This window comes from Triticum urartu, chromosome 5 (genome assembly GCF_003073215.2).
Source record: "Triticum urartu cultivar G1812 chromosome 5, Tu2.1, whole genome shotgun sequence".
Lineage (NCBI taxonomy): Eukaryota > Viridiplantae > Streptophyta > Magnoliopsida > Poales > Poaceae > Triticum > Triticum urartu.
The window spans coordinates 588,896,744-588,910,802 of record NC_053026.1 but is presented as its reverse complement, the minus strand read 5'-3'; the positions used below and the strand labels follow the sequence as shown (position 1 = coordinate 588,910,802).

The 14,059-nt window shown below is 46.4% G+C and overlaps 1 protein-coding gene across 1 annotated transcript; it reads right to left on the bottom strand.

Annotated features, from left to right (window-relative positions):
- Nucleotides 1-2,525: 2,525 nt before the first annotated feature.
- Nucleotides 2,526-4,114, bottom strand: LOC125506172 (putative protein TPRXL). The gene has a single exon (XM_048671034.1). It carries the CDS (start codon nt 3,824-3,826, stop codon nt 2,528-2,530), a length of 1,299 nt encoding a protein of 432 aa, XP_048526991.1. The 5' UTR covers nt 3,827-4,114; the 3' UTR covers nt 2,526-2,527.
- Between the last annotated feature and the right edge of the window lie 9,945 nt (nt 4,115-14,059).

Here is a 14,059-nt window from a genome sequence, read left to right as displayed (position 1 = left end):
GTATATTTGATATTGTAGATGTTGATATTTTCTTATACAAATTTGGTCAAAGTTTGTAAAATTTGACTAGACACAAACCTTATATGTTGAGTAAAAAGGAACGGAGGGAGTACCTACTAGTACAGTACTTACACTTGCCTCATTACTACACCCTCCCCACCCTCCCTCCCCCTCTCGGTCATACGTGCCTATTTAGGGTGTGTTTGGTACATGGCACCAAGTGGAATGGAACGGGTCCAACCCGTGCTTGGGCCTCATTCTTGTGTTTGGTACACTACTAGAACCGGGACCCACTGGTTCCCACAAAGGGAATATCCGGCCCAGACCCGGGACGCAGTCATTCCTCCAAATCGAAGAAACGACACGGAACGCTCCCTCGCCCTCTCTCTCATGCACAAACCGCATCGCCTCTGCCTCTCTGTACTGTGCCGACGCTTGCTATTCTTCCTCGATCCGCGACGCCGGCTGCTCCTCTACCACGAACCGCGCTGCCGGCTGCCCATCTCCCGCGATCCGCGCTGCCTACTGCTCCTCTGCCTCGTCCCCTCCTCTCTCAACTGTGGCACGGCGGGCGAACTGCTGCCTGGCGGCAGACGAGTAGATGCGGCCTGTGGGGCGGCAGGCGGCCTTCTCCAAGCAAGCGGCCATGCGAGTTGTTGGCCGCACGGCGGCCAGCAGCAATCTGCGGCTACCAGTTGAGTCAAGCTCCGTCCAGCCACAACTGACCGGATGGATTCTTTGATTTAGCACTCTAGTCCGTCATGTTTGTTGTGAATTTGTTTGTTGCAAGGTAGAGTACCAACAATAGGTCAACTTCATCTCTCTAACGTGTGTTAGACTGTATAGTACATTTTTGGCAATATGTTTTGCTACCTTAACATGTGTTAACATGTAGTAGAAATCTATATGTGAGATGTCACCATTTCATCTCACTAACCAAACATCAAAATGGAATCATTCCATTCTACCTAATTGCCCATACCAAACACAGTGACGGAACCGATCCGTTCTACTGGAGTGGAACCATTATATTCCATTCCACTTTGTTCCCGAACCAAATACACCCTTAGGGTGTCGTTGGTTTGGTTGATGGGATGCAATGGAACGGGTTCGATCCACACCTAACCCTAATCCTTGTGTTTGGTTAGAGATGTGAAACTGGAACCAACTAGTTCCTCCGAATTGAATATTCAATCGAACCTGCCTGCCACCAAATCGGTGGAATTACCTCGTTCTCTTTGGCAGGCTCTGTAAATCTCATCCCCTTGTCACTTCTCCCCGGCGCACCAAATCTCTGCATAGCCCGCAGTTTTCTTATTTTTTGAGAACCCTCATTGCAAGGGCGGTCCTGCATTTCATTAAGAAGAAGAGAGTTTATCCAGTTTACAAAGAATATCGGACCCAAATCTAATATTCTCAATTAATTAGGGAAAATCGAATGAAAACCGAAAAAATGATAAAAGAAAAAAATGAGGAAAAAACACTAGAGCTTGGTGATAGGGACCAGACAAATGCAACATCACGGGACATCATCAGAGTCAAACACCGGAGCGCCAGGCCCAAAGCAATTAGGCGTGCCTCAAGTGCAAGTGTGCAACCAAATTGATCACCGCTCGTGGAAGAGAAACCATCCATATTGAATGGATCTTCTGTATAAACCTAGAAGCATCATGTGCTAATTTTATTGTATGGAAAACATCATGAAATGTTTATCTTTGACTTTGCTGTGATGCCCGCCAAAGTACTCAACACCTAGATCACTTGTGATGAGAGCACTTTTTTGTACATGCCCACGTATGATTTCATATTTTTGCTCAGCGTCCCTTGTTTTGTTCACGTCCGGTGGCTCACCAAAATCCTCCAGCAAACTATGCCCTGCGTGCTTGGACATCGGGATGTTGCATGCTTTGTTTTTCTTTTGTAGACGTTTGCTTCGCGGCCCGTCATCCTTCTCCCCGTGCAAAGGCGCCGGGGTCCCAAGCAGAGATTATGCACTTGGGAAATAATCAAGTGTCAAACTATTTTTGGTGTTAAATATTTCTTTATATGATGAGATTGTTACTGAATTATGCGGTGGACTTTCTCAACCAATTCAAAGTATATGCTTGATCTGTGTGCTTACATTGATAGTTCTATACTAATGACATACTTTGGCCATATACTATCTGCGTTATACACATGAGAGGTTACCATGATGTGAACTCAAACAAATTTCTTGCATTCAGACTCTCCAACCAAACAAGTGAGGTGGAACAAAATTCCATTCTAGGAAAGTAATGGCTACAACCGGGTGCATTGCACCCACGATGAACAAATAAATAAAATACAGCAAACAAAGTCGACCCGTTACACTGAAATGGGGCCATGACATTCTATATTTTACTTGGTTCCTCAACCAAACACATGCTAAAGACCGCAAGTGCATGCATCAACATCTTCTCGCGCGTACACGAGATAACGGGAGCCCTATAATAACAAAAAGTTCAGCCTAGGCACCAAAGCATCAACCTGGCCGGGCGCGCGTTGCTCATGCAGGTGAGTCGGCATCAGGAGCGCCGGCGTCGGACGGGGACGGGGCGCCGGCAGACCCGTACGATGGTGCGCCGGCAGACCCTGATGATGGTGCGCCGGCCGACCCTGATGATGGCGCGCCGGCAGACCCGGAAGATGGCGCGTCGGCGTCCGATGGGGATGGCGACGGTGCATCGGTAGATGGCCCGCTGGCGGAGCCATAGGAGGGGCCTGGCGAGCCAGCTGAGGGTGCGTCGGAGGTTGGTGCGTTCGAGCTCGAGGGCGTCGGCGCATCGGTGGATGGTGCTTCGGAGCTCGGTGCGCTGGAGCCGTAGGAGGGGCCTGGCGCGCCAGCTGATGGTGCGTCGGAGGTTGGAGCGTTCGATGGCGCCGACGCATCACTGGATGGCGCCAACGCATCACTGGATGGTGCTTCGGAGCTCGGTGCGCTGCTGGAGCCATAGGAGGGGCCTGGCGCGCCAGCTGACGGTGCCTCGGAGGCTGGTGCGTTCGAGGCCGGCGCCGACGCATCAGCGGATGGTGCTTCGGAGCTGGGCGCGCTGGCACTCCCGGACGACTCGGGTGCGCTGGCACTCCCGGACGACTCGGATGCGCTGGCACTCTCGGACGACTCGGGTGCGCTGGCACTCTCGGACGACTCGGATGCGCTGACACTGTAGGAGCCCGGCGCGCTGGCAACATAGGAACCTGAAGCGCTGCCATCATACGGCGTGGGCGGCACCGCGACGTCGCCGGACATGGAGCCGGACGCGGACATGGAGCCGGAGGCCTCGGTGATGAGGTCGAGCGTGACGCGGAGCAGCTTCTCGAATTCGATGCTCTTGGCTACGAAGAACGTCTTGGCATCACTGGCGGGCGCGTCCTTGCAGCTCTCCTCACAGGTGGACGAGCCGCCCAGCGTCGCGGACAGCCATGACTTGACCTCGAGGAACTTGCTGTCGGTGACCTCGCCGCTGAGGCCGCTCAGGTGCGCCACCGCCTCTTCAATGTCGTCGGAGCAGCTGTCGAGGCACTTGAACATGACGTCCTCCGCCTTGACACTGTTGAGCTCGTTGTGAGCGAGCGCTGCCACCTTGGTGCCCGCCTGTTTGGCGAAGTTCACGGACAACTCGGCCAGCCGGCGCGCGTCCGCTGTCCGGGTCTCCGGGTTGCCCGTCAGCGCCTGGATGCACACTTTGGGGAACAACGTCTTGTTGCACGCGTCCTGGAGGTTGTCGCTGTAGGGGGTAGGCTGAGCGACGGGGACGGCGAGGACGAGGAGCAGGAGGAGGATGAAGCGAGCCAGACCGGGCATGGTTGACGCTGAGCGCTAATTGATTCCTGGTGCATGTGTCTCTCTTCCTGTCGGGAGTGAGGAGGAAAGGCGAGAATGCGTAGGGTTATATACTGGTTGTTTGCCATCTCTTTCGATGGTCGAGGGCTCGTCTCGCTGCATGCATGGCTTGGAATGGCTTTCGGGAAGACAAGCATGCCTCTTGGCGACAAGTGTTGGACCAGTCTTCTTGTTTCAACTTTGTGGCTGTCAATTAATTTAGCTAGCTAGTACTTAGTATAGGAGAACGTATTCCACTACAACCGGCAATCTGTGCGCCATGCATGTCCAAGAAAAGCTCTCTAGGACGCAGTATCACTCTCACCTCTCTCCACATGCAAAGGTTTTGAATTTCAGTTTGCAATTTGTACCACGGTGAAAGGGTCAAAATTCTTTTTTTTTTTGGAACCATGACCCAAGTTACAAGTCGAGAGTTGATCTACAATTGGGCATAAAACAAACTATGGTCTAGTTGCAAGTCGAGGATGGACTTGAAACTGAGATGGCTACACAAAACTATGCTGCCAGCTGTGATTCACGGGTGCACTTGCAACTGACAAAACAAAAATGGCCTGGTTGCGAATCAGAGGGTGGACTTGCAATAGGGACAACAACAAAAATATGGGTCCAGTTACGAGTCGAGGATGGACTTGCAATTGAGATAGCTACAAAACTACGAGCGCAAGCCCAGTTGCAAGTCAAGGATGGACTTGCAACTGGGAAGAAACAACAACATGCCTACTTGTGAGTCAAGGGTGGAGTTGCAACTAGGACAACTACACAGAACTATGTGCCAGTTGTGAGTCGAGAATGGACATGCAACTAGGATGAAAACAAACGACCCAATTGTGAGTGAGAGGCTGGACTTGCAACTAGGACAACAACAAAACCATGGCCCAAGTTGCGAGTCGAGGGTGGACTTGCAACTGTGAAGAAAACAAGTTATGGCCTAGTTGCGAGTCGACGATGCACTTGCAGCTGGGACAACTACACAAAACTACGATGCCAGCTGCGTGTCGAGGGTGCACTTGCAACTGGCAAAACAAACGGCCCAATTGTGAGTTGGAGGGTGGAATTGCAACAGGCACAATAACAGAACTATGGGCCCAGTTACAAGTCGAGGGTGGACTTGCAACTGAGATAACTACAAAACTACGAGCGCATGCCCAATTGCGAGTCAACGGTGGACTTGCAACTTTGATGAAACAAACAAAATGACTAATTGTGAGTCAAGGATGTTCTCACAACTAGGACAGCTACACAAAATACGATGTCAGTAGTGACTCGAGGGTGGACTCGCAACTAGGATGAAAATAAAGGCCTAGTTGCGAGTCAGAGGCTGTACTTGCAACTGGGAAAACAATAAAACCATGGACGAAGTTATGATTCGAGGTGGGCTTGCAAATGGGATGCAAAAAAATTATGGCCTAGTTGTGAGTCAAGGATGGACATGCAACTAGGACAACTACACAAAACTACGATGCCAGCTGGAGTTGAGGGTACACTTGCAACTGGCATAACCACTACTAGGAAAAACCTTATACAGAGAAGTTTATCAGTAGTGTGGTCTAAAAAGATGCGCTATTGCTAATTAGTAGTAGCGAGGGGCATAAAAACCGCGCTACTACTAAGTTGATAGTAGTAGCGAGGGGTATAAATCTACGTTGCTACTAAGCGATTTCCACCATGCCCCCGGGACAGGCAATAGTAGTAGCGAGGGGTATAAAACCTGCGCTACTACTAAGTAAGTAGCTATAGCGCAGGTAAGACCCCCACGCTACTACTAAGCGCATCCACTACTGCACCATCCACCCCGGCCCGATCCACTCCCACCCCACCACTCTCTCCCTCTCTATCTCTCCCATCCTAAAGAAAACTCTCTCCCCACGATCCACTCCACCGGCACCTGTTCCTTGGTCCACTCCACCCCGGCTCCTCTTCCCACGATCTCCTCGCCGCTGCCCCCACCCACGCCAGCCGGTTCCGGTGAGCACCGGCCGCACGCAACGCTCCCCTAACCCCACCGCCGGCGCCCCCCACCTCACCAGCATCCGTTGCCTCTCTCGGCGCCTGAAGCCCTAGCTCAGGCCACCGCGACCCACCCGCTACGTCCCGCGTTCACGCGCGAGATCCGCGTCTTGCGTTCATGGCCAAGCGGGCGTCCACGCGCGGATCCTCCTCCTCGTCGTGCTCTTGTGCCGGTCTTGAACCCAAGCTTCAACTCACGCGCGGACATCGTGTTTGGTATGTACAAGTGCCCAAGTACTCATCGGCCTCGGGCCCAAGTGCTCTGCAAGTCTGCAGGTCCTCCTCCTCGTGCCCAAGTCTGAATTTTTGATCTTTTTGGTCTGACTAGTGTATTACTGTATTTGTCTCTAAAATTTTGATGCATTGAGTACTGTAAGTTAGGGGAAGCCCTAAAGTCTGATTTAATTTGAACTGTCAAGTCTGATTAGACTGAATCACACTTGAAGCGGTAGTAATCCTTTAAAGGATATGAACTGCAGTTGTGGCATTATGCGGTGGTGCTAAATACTCCAAATTAACAAGGCGATTCTTCTCCAGATTAATTACTTCTAGTAGTCCTATTATTGACAAGGTCAAGATGCACTGACTGACAATGGCATTTACAGTATTCGTGCAGCCCAGTAGGCAGTGTTCAATTTACTCTTTTTGTTATGGCTTCGGAGCACTGATCGGCTATGGTTGGTGCAGGAAAAGCTTTGATCATCGAATTGATTGCTATGGTTGTGCAACATTCTACTTCCAGGAATTCTCCTGATGAACCTGACATGATTTCTTGGTAGGGGTTCAGTATTCACTAGTCTACTAAGTCCAAGTATCAGTAGCATTTTCTTCTTATTTTTCTCTGTTTATGTATAGATGTTGTAGGATCTCATTATAGAATGGATCTGGCATACGAAAATTCCTCTTAAGATTCAATGCTTACTAATCAGAAACAATTGACTGGCAATACTCTATGATCCTTGATTGAATTGAAACTTCTTAGATGGATGTTGTCTTTTTCTAGAGATGGATCCTCGATCGGTCTTAGTTTGGTCTTGCCAAAGTAAGTGCAAGCAGATTTGAGGTGACTGTTGTAGGGGAACGTAGTAATTTCAAAAAATTTCCTACGCACACGCAAGATCATGGTGATGCATAGCAACGAGAGGGCAGAGTGTGATCTACGTACCCTTGTAGATCGACAACGGAAGCGTTAGCTTGGTTGATGTAGTCGTACGTCTCCACGGCCCGACCGATCAAGCACCGAAACTACGACACCTCTAAGTTCTAGCACACGTTCAGCTCGATGACGATCCCCGGACTCCGATCCAGCAAAGTGTCGGGGAAGAGTTCTGTCAGCACGACGGCGTGGTGATGATCTTGATGTTCTACCGTCGCAGGGCTTCACCTAAGCACCGCTACAATATTATCGAGGACTATGGTGGAAGGGGGCACCGCACACGGCTAAGAATATGATCACGTGGATCAACTTGTGTCTCTAGGGGTGCCCCTTGCCTCCGTATATAAAGGCTCAAAGGGAGGGGGGCTGGCCGGCCAAGAGGAGGCGCTCCAGGAGGAGTCCTACTCCCTCCGGGAGTAGGACTCCTCCCCTTTCCTAGTTGGAATAGGATTCGCGGAGGGGGGAAAAGAGGAGAGAGAGGAGGAAGGGGGGCCGGCCCCCTCTCCTTGTCCTATTCGAACCAAGGGGGGGAGGGGCGCGCAGCCCATCTATGGCCACCTCTCCTCTCTTCCACTAAGGCCCACTAAGGCCCATATACCTCCCGGGGGGTTCCGGTAACCTCCCGGTACTCCGGTAAAATCCCGATTTCACCCGGAACACTTCCGATATCCAAACATAGGCTTCCAATATATCAATCTTTATGTCTCGACCATTTCGAGACTCCTCGTCATGTCCGTGATCACATCCGGGATTCCGAACAAACTTCGGTACATCAAAATGTATAAACTCATAATATAACTGTCATCGTAACCTTAAGCGTGCGGACCCTACGGGTTCGAGGACAATGTAGACATGACCGAGACACGTCTCCGGTCAATAACCAATATCGGAACCTGGATGCTCATATTGGCTCCTACATATTCTACGAAGATCTTTTATCGGCCAGACCGCATAACAACATACGTTGTTCCCTTTGTCACCGGTATGTTACTTGCCCGAGATTCGATCGTCAGTATCCCATACCTAGTTCAATCTCGTTACCGTCAAGTCTCTTTACTCGTTCCGTAATACATCATCCCGCAACTAACTCATTAGTTGCAAAGCTTGCAAGGCTTCAGTGATGTGCATTACCGAGAGGGCCCAGAGATACCTCTCCGATAATCGGAGTGACAAATCCTAATCTCGAAATACGCCAACCCAACATGTACCTTTGGAGACACCTGTAGAGCACCTTTATAATCACCCAGTTACGTTGTGACGTTTGGTAGCACACAAAGTGTTCCTCTGGCAAACGGGAGTTGCATAATCTCATAGTCATAGGAACATGTATAAGTCATGAAGAAAGCAATAGCAACATACTAAACGATCGGGTGATAAGCTAATGGAATGGGTCATGTCAATCACATCATTCTCCTAATGATGTGATCCCGTTAATCAAATAACAACTCTTTTGTTTATGGTTAGGAAACATAACCATCTTCGATTAACGAGCTAGTCAAGTAGAGGCATACTAGTGACACTCTGTTTGTCTATGTATTCACACATGTATTATGTTTCCGGTTAATACAATTCTAGCATGAACATTTATCATGATATAAGGAAATAAATAATAACTTTATTATTGCCTCTAGGGCATATTTCCTTCAGTCTCCCACTTGCACTAGAGTCAATAATCTAGATCACATCGCCATGTGATTTAACATCAATAGTTCACATCTTTATGTGATTGGTTCACATCTCCATGTGACTAAGACCCAAAGGGTTTACTAGATTCAATAATCTAGTTCACATCACTATGTGATTAAGACCCAAAAAGTGATCATGTTTTGCTTGTGAGAGAAGTTTAGTCAACGGGTCTGCCACATTCAGATCCGTATGTATTTTGCAAATTTCTATGTCAACAATGCTCTGCACAGAGCTACTCTAGCTAATTGCTCCCACTTTCAATATGTATCCAGATTGAGACTTAGAGTCATCTGGATTAGTGTCAAAACTTGCATCGATGTAACCCTTTACGACGAACCTTTTTGTCACCTCCATAATCGAGAAACATATCCTTATTCCACTAAGGATAATTTTGACCGCTGTCCAGTGATCTACTCCTAGATCACTATTGTACTACCTTGCCAAAATCAGTGTAGGGTATACAATAGATGTGGTACATAGCATGGCATACTTTATAGAACCTATGGCTGAGGCATAGGGAATGACTTTCATTCTCTTTCTATCTTCTGTCGTGGTCGGGTTTTGAGTCTTACTCAATTTCACACCTTGTAACACAGACAAGAACTCTTTCTTTGACTGTTCTATTTTGAACTACTTCAAAATCTTGTCAAGGTATGTACTCATTGAAAAAAAAACTTATCAAGCGTCTTGATCTATCTCTATAGATCTTGATGTTCAATATGTCAGCAGCTTCACCGAGGTCTTTATTTGGAAAATTCCTTTCAAACACTCCTTTATGCTTTGCAGAATAATTCTACATTATTTCCGATCAACAATATGTCATTCACATATACTTATCAGAAATGTTGTAGTGCTCCCACTCACTTTCTTGTAAATACAGGCTTCATCGCAAGTTTGTATAAAACTATATGCTTTGATCAACTTATCAAAGCATATATTCCAACTCCGAGATGCTTGCACCAGTCCATAGATGGATCGCTGGAGCTTGCATATTTTGTTAGCACCTTTAGGATTGACAAAACCTTCTGGTTGTATCATATACAACTCTTCTTTAATAAATCTATTATGGAATGCAGTTTTGTTTATCCATTTGCCAGATTTCATAAAATGCGGCAATTGCTAACATGATTCGGACAGACTTAAGCATAGATACGAGTGAGAAACTCTCATCGTAGTCAACACCTTGAACTTGTCGAAAACTTTTGCGACAATTCTAGCTTTGTAGATAGTAACACTACTATCAGTGTCCATCTTCCTCTTGAAGATCCATTTATTATCAATGGTTTGCCGATCATCGGGCAAGTCAACCAAAGTCCATACTTTGTTCTCATACATGGATCCCATCTCAGATTTCATGGCCTCAAGCCATTTTGCGGAATCTGGGCTCACCATCGCTTCTTCATAGTTCGTAGGTTCGTCATGGTCAAGTAGCATGACCTCCAGAACAGGATTACCGTACCACTCTGGTGCGGATCTCACTCTGGTTTACCTACGAGATTCGGTAGTAACTTGATCTGAAGTTACATGATCATCATCATTAGCTTCCTCACTAATTGGTGTAGTAGTCACAGGAACAGATTTCTGTGATGAACCACTTTCCAATAAGGGAGAAGGTACAATTACCTTATCAAGTTCTACTTTCCTCCCACTCACTTCTTTCGAGAGAACCTCCTTCTCTAGAAACGATCCATTCTTAGCAATGAATGTCTTGCCTTTGGATCTGTGATAGAAGGTGTACCCAACAGTAACTTTTTGGGTATCCTATGAAGACACACTTTTCCGATTTGGGTTTGAGCTTATCAGGATGAAACTTTTTCACATAAGCATTGCAACCCCAAACTTTAAGAAACGACAACTTTGGTTTCTTGCCAAACCACAGTTCATACGGTGTCGTCTCAACAGATTTAGATGGTGCCCTTTTAATGTGAATGCAGCTGTCTCTAATGCATAACCCCAAAACGATAGTGGTAGATCGGTAAGAGACATCATAGATTGCACTATATCCAATAAAGTACGGTTATGACGTTCGGACACACCATTATGCTGTGGTGTTCCATGTGGCATGAGTTTGTGAAACTATTCCACATTGTTTTAATTGAAGACCAAACTCGTAACTAAAATATTTGTCTCCGTGATCAGATCGTAGAAACTTTATTTTCTTGTCACGATGTTTTTCCACTTCACTCTGAAATTCTTTGAACTTTTCAAATGTTTCAGACTTATGTTTCATCAAGTAGATATACCCATATCTGCTCAAATCATCTGTGAAGTTCAGAAAATAACGATACTTGCCGTGAGCCTTAACACTCATCGGACCGCATACATCAGTATGTATTATTTCCAATAAGTCAGTTGCTCGCTCCGGAGAACGGAGTCTTAGTCATCTTGCCCATGAGGCATGGTTCGCAAGCATCAAGTGATTCATAATCAAGTGATTCCAAAATCCCATCAGCATGGAGTTTCTTCATGCGCTTTACACCAATATGACCTAAACGGCAGTGCTACAAATAAGTTGCACTATCATTATTAACTTTGCATCTTTTGGTTTCAAATTTATGATTATGTGTATCACTACGATCGAGATCCAACGAACTATTTTCATTGGGTGTGTAACCATATAAGGTTTTATTCATGTAAACAGAACAACAATTTATTCTCTTACTTAAATGAATAACCGTATTACAATAAACATGATCAAATCATATTCATGCTCAACGCAAACACCAAATAACACTTATTCAGGTTCAACACTAATCCCGAAAGTATAGGGAGTGTGCGATGATGATCATATCAATCTTGGAACCACTTCCAACACACATCGTCACTTCACCCATAACTAGTCTCTGTTTATTCTGCAACTCCCGTTTCGAGTTACTAATCTTAGCAACTGAACTAGTATCAAGTACCGAGGGGTTGCTATAAACACTAGTAAAGTACACATCAATAACATGTATATCAAATAAACTTATGTTCACTTTGCCATCCTTCTTATCCGCCAATCACTTGGGGTAGTTCCGCTTCCAGTGACCAGTCCCTTTGCAGCAGAAGCACTTAGTCTCAGGCTTAGGACCAGACTTGGGCTTCTTCACTTGAGTAGCAACTTGCTTGCTGTTCTTCTTGAAGTTCCCCTTCTTCCCTCTGCCCTTTTCTTGAAACTAGTGGTCTTGTCTACCATCAACACTTGATGTTTTTCTCGATTTCTACCTTCGTCAATTTCCGCATTACGAAGAGCTTGGGAATCGTTTCCGTTATCCCTTGCATATCATAGTTCATCACGAAGTTCTACTAACTTGGTGATGGTGACTAGAGAATTCTGTCAATCACTATCTTATCTGGAAGATTAACTCCCACTTGATTCAAGCGATTGTAGTACTCAGACAATCTGGGCACATGCTCACTAGTTGAGCGATTCTCCTCCATCTTTTAGCTATAGAACTTGTTGGAGACTTCATATCTCTCAACTCGGGTATTAGTTGAAATATTAATTTCAACTCCTGGAACATCTCATATGGTCCATGACGTTCAAAACGTCTTTGAATTCCCGATTCTAAGCCATTAAGCATGGTGCACTAAACTATCAAGTAGTCATCATATTGAGCTAGCCAAACGTTCATAACGTCTGCATCTGCTCCTGCAATAGGTCCGTCACCTAGCGGTGCATCAAGGACATAATTCTTCTGTGAAGCAATGAGGATAAACCTCAGATCATGGATCCAATCCGCATCATTGCTACTAACATCTTTCAACACAATTTTCTCTAGGAACATATCAAAATAAACACAGGGAAGCAACAACGCGAGCTATTGATCTACAACATAATTTGCAAAATACTACTAGGACTAAGTTCATGATAAATTTAAGTTAAATTAATCATATTACTTAAGAACTCCCACTTAGATAGACATCCCTCTAATCCTCTAAGTGATCACGTGATCCAAATCAACTAAACCATGTCCGATCATCACGTGAGATGGAGTAGTTTCAATGGTGAACATCACTATGTTGATCATATCTACTATATCATTCACGCTCGACCTTTCGGTCTCCGTGTTCCGAGGCCATATCTGTATATGCTTGGCTCGTCAAGTATAACCTGAGTATTCCGCGTGTGCAACTGTTTTGCACCCGTTGTATTTGAACGTAGAGCCTATCACACCCGATCATCACGTGGTGTCTCAGCACGAAGAACTTTCGCAACGGTGCATACTCAGGGAGAACACTTCTTGATAATTAGTGAGAGATCATCTTATAATGCTACCGTCAATCAAAGCAAGATAAGATGCATAAAAAATAAATATCACATGCAATCAATATAAGTGATATGATATGGCCATCATCATCTTGTGCTTGTGATCTCCATCCTCGAAGCACCGTCGGGGATCACCATCGTCACCGGCACGACACCTTGATCTCCATCGTAGCATCGTTGTCGTCTCGCCAATCTCATGCTTCCACGACTATCGCTACCGCTTAGTGATAAAGTAAAGCATTACAGCGCCATTGCATTGCATACAATAAAGCGACAACCATATGGCTCCTGCCAGTTGCCGATAACTCGGTTACAAAACATGATCATCTCATACAATAAAATTTAGCATCATGTCTTGACCATATCACATCACAACATGCTCTGCAAAAACAAGTTAGACGTCCTCTACTTTGTTGTTGCAAGTTTTACGTGGCTGCTACGGGCTTAAGCAAGAACCAATCTTACCTATGCATCAAAACCACAACGATAGTTTGTCAAGTTGGTGCTGTTTTAACCTTTGCAAGGACCGGGCGTAGCCACACTCGGTTCAACTAAAGTTGGAGAAACTGTCACCCGCTAGCCACCTTTGTGCAAAGCACGTCGGGAGAACCGGTCTCGCGTAAGCGTACGTGTAATGTCGGTCCGGGCCACTTCGTCCAACAATACCGCCGAACCAAAGTATGACATGCTGGTAAGCAGTATGACTTATATCGCCCACAACTCACTTGTGTTCTACTCGTGCATATAACATCAACACATAAAACCTAGGCTCGGATGCCACTATAGGGGAACGTAGTAATTTCAAAAAAATTCCTACGCACACGCAAGATCATGGTGATGCATAGCAATGAGAGGGGAGAGTGTGATCTACGTACCCTTGTAGATCGACAATGGAAGCGTTAACTTAGTTGATGTAGTCGTACATCTCCACGGCCCGACCGATCAAGCACCGAAACTACGGCACCTCCGAGTTCTAGCACACGTTCAGCTCGATGACGATCCCCGGACTCTGATCCAGCAAAGTGTCGGGGAAGAGTTCCGTCAGCACGACGGCGTGGTGATGATCTTGATATTCTACCGTCGCAGGGCTTCGCCT

Coding starts and splice junctions, on each gene's coding strand:
- LOC125506172 (XM_048671034.1), bottom strand. CDS start 3,826: ATGCCCGGTCTGGCTCGCTTCATCCTCCTCCTGCTCCTCGTCCTCGCC.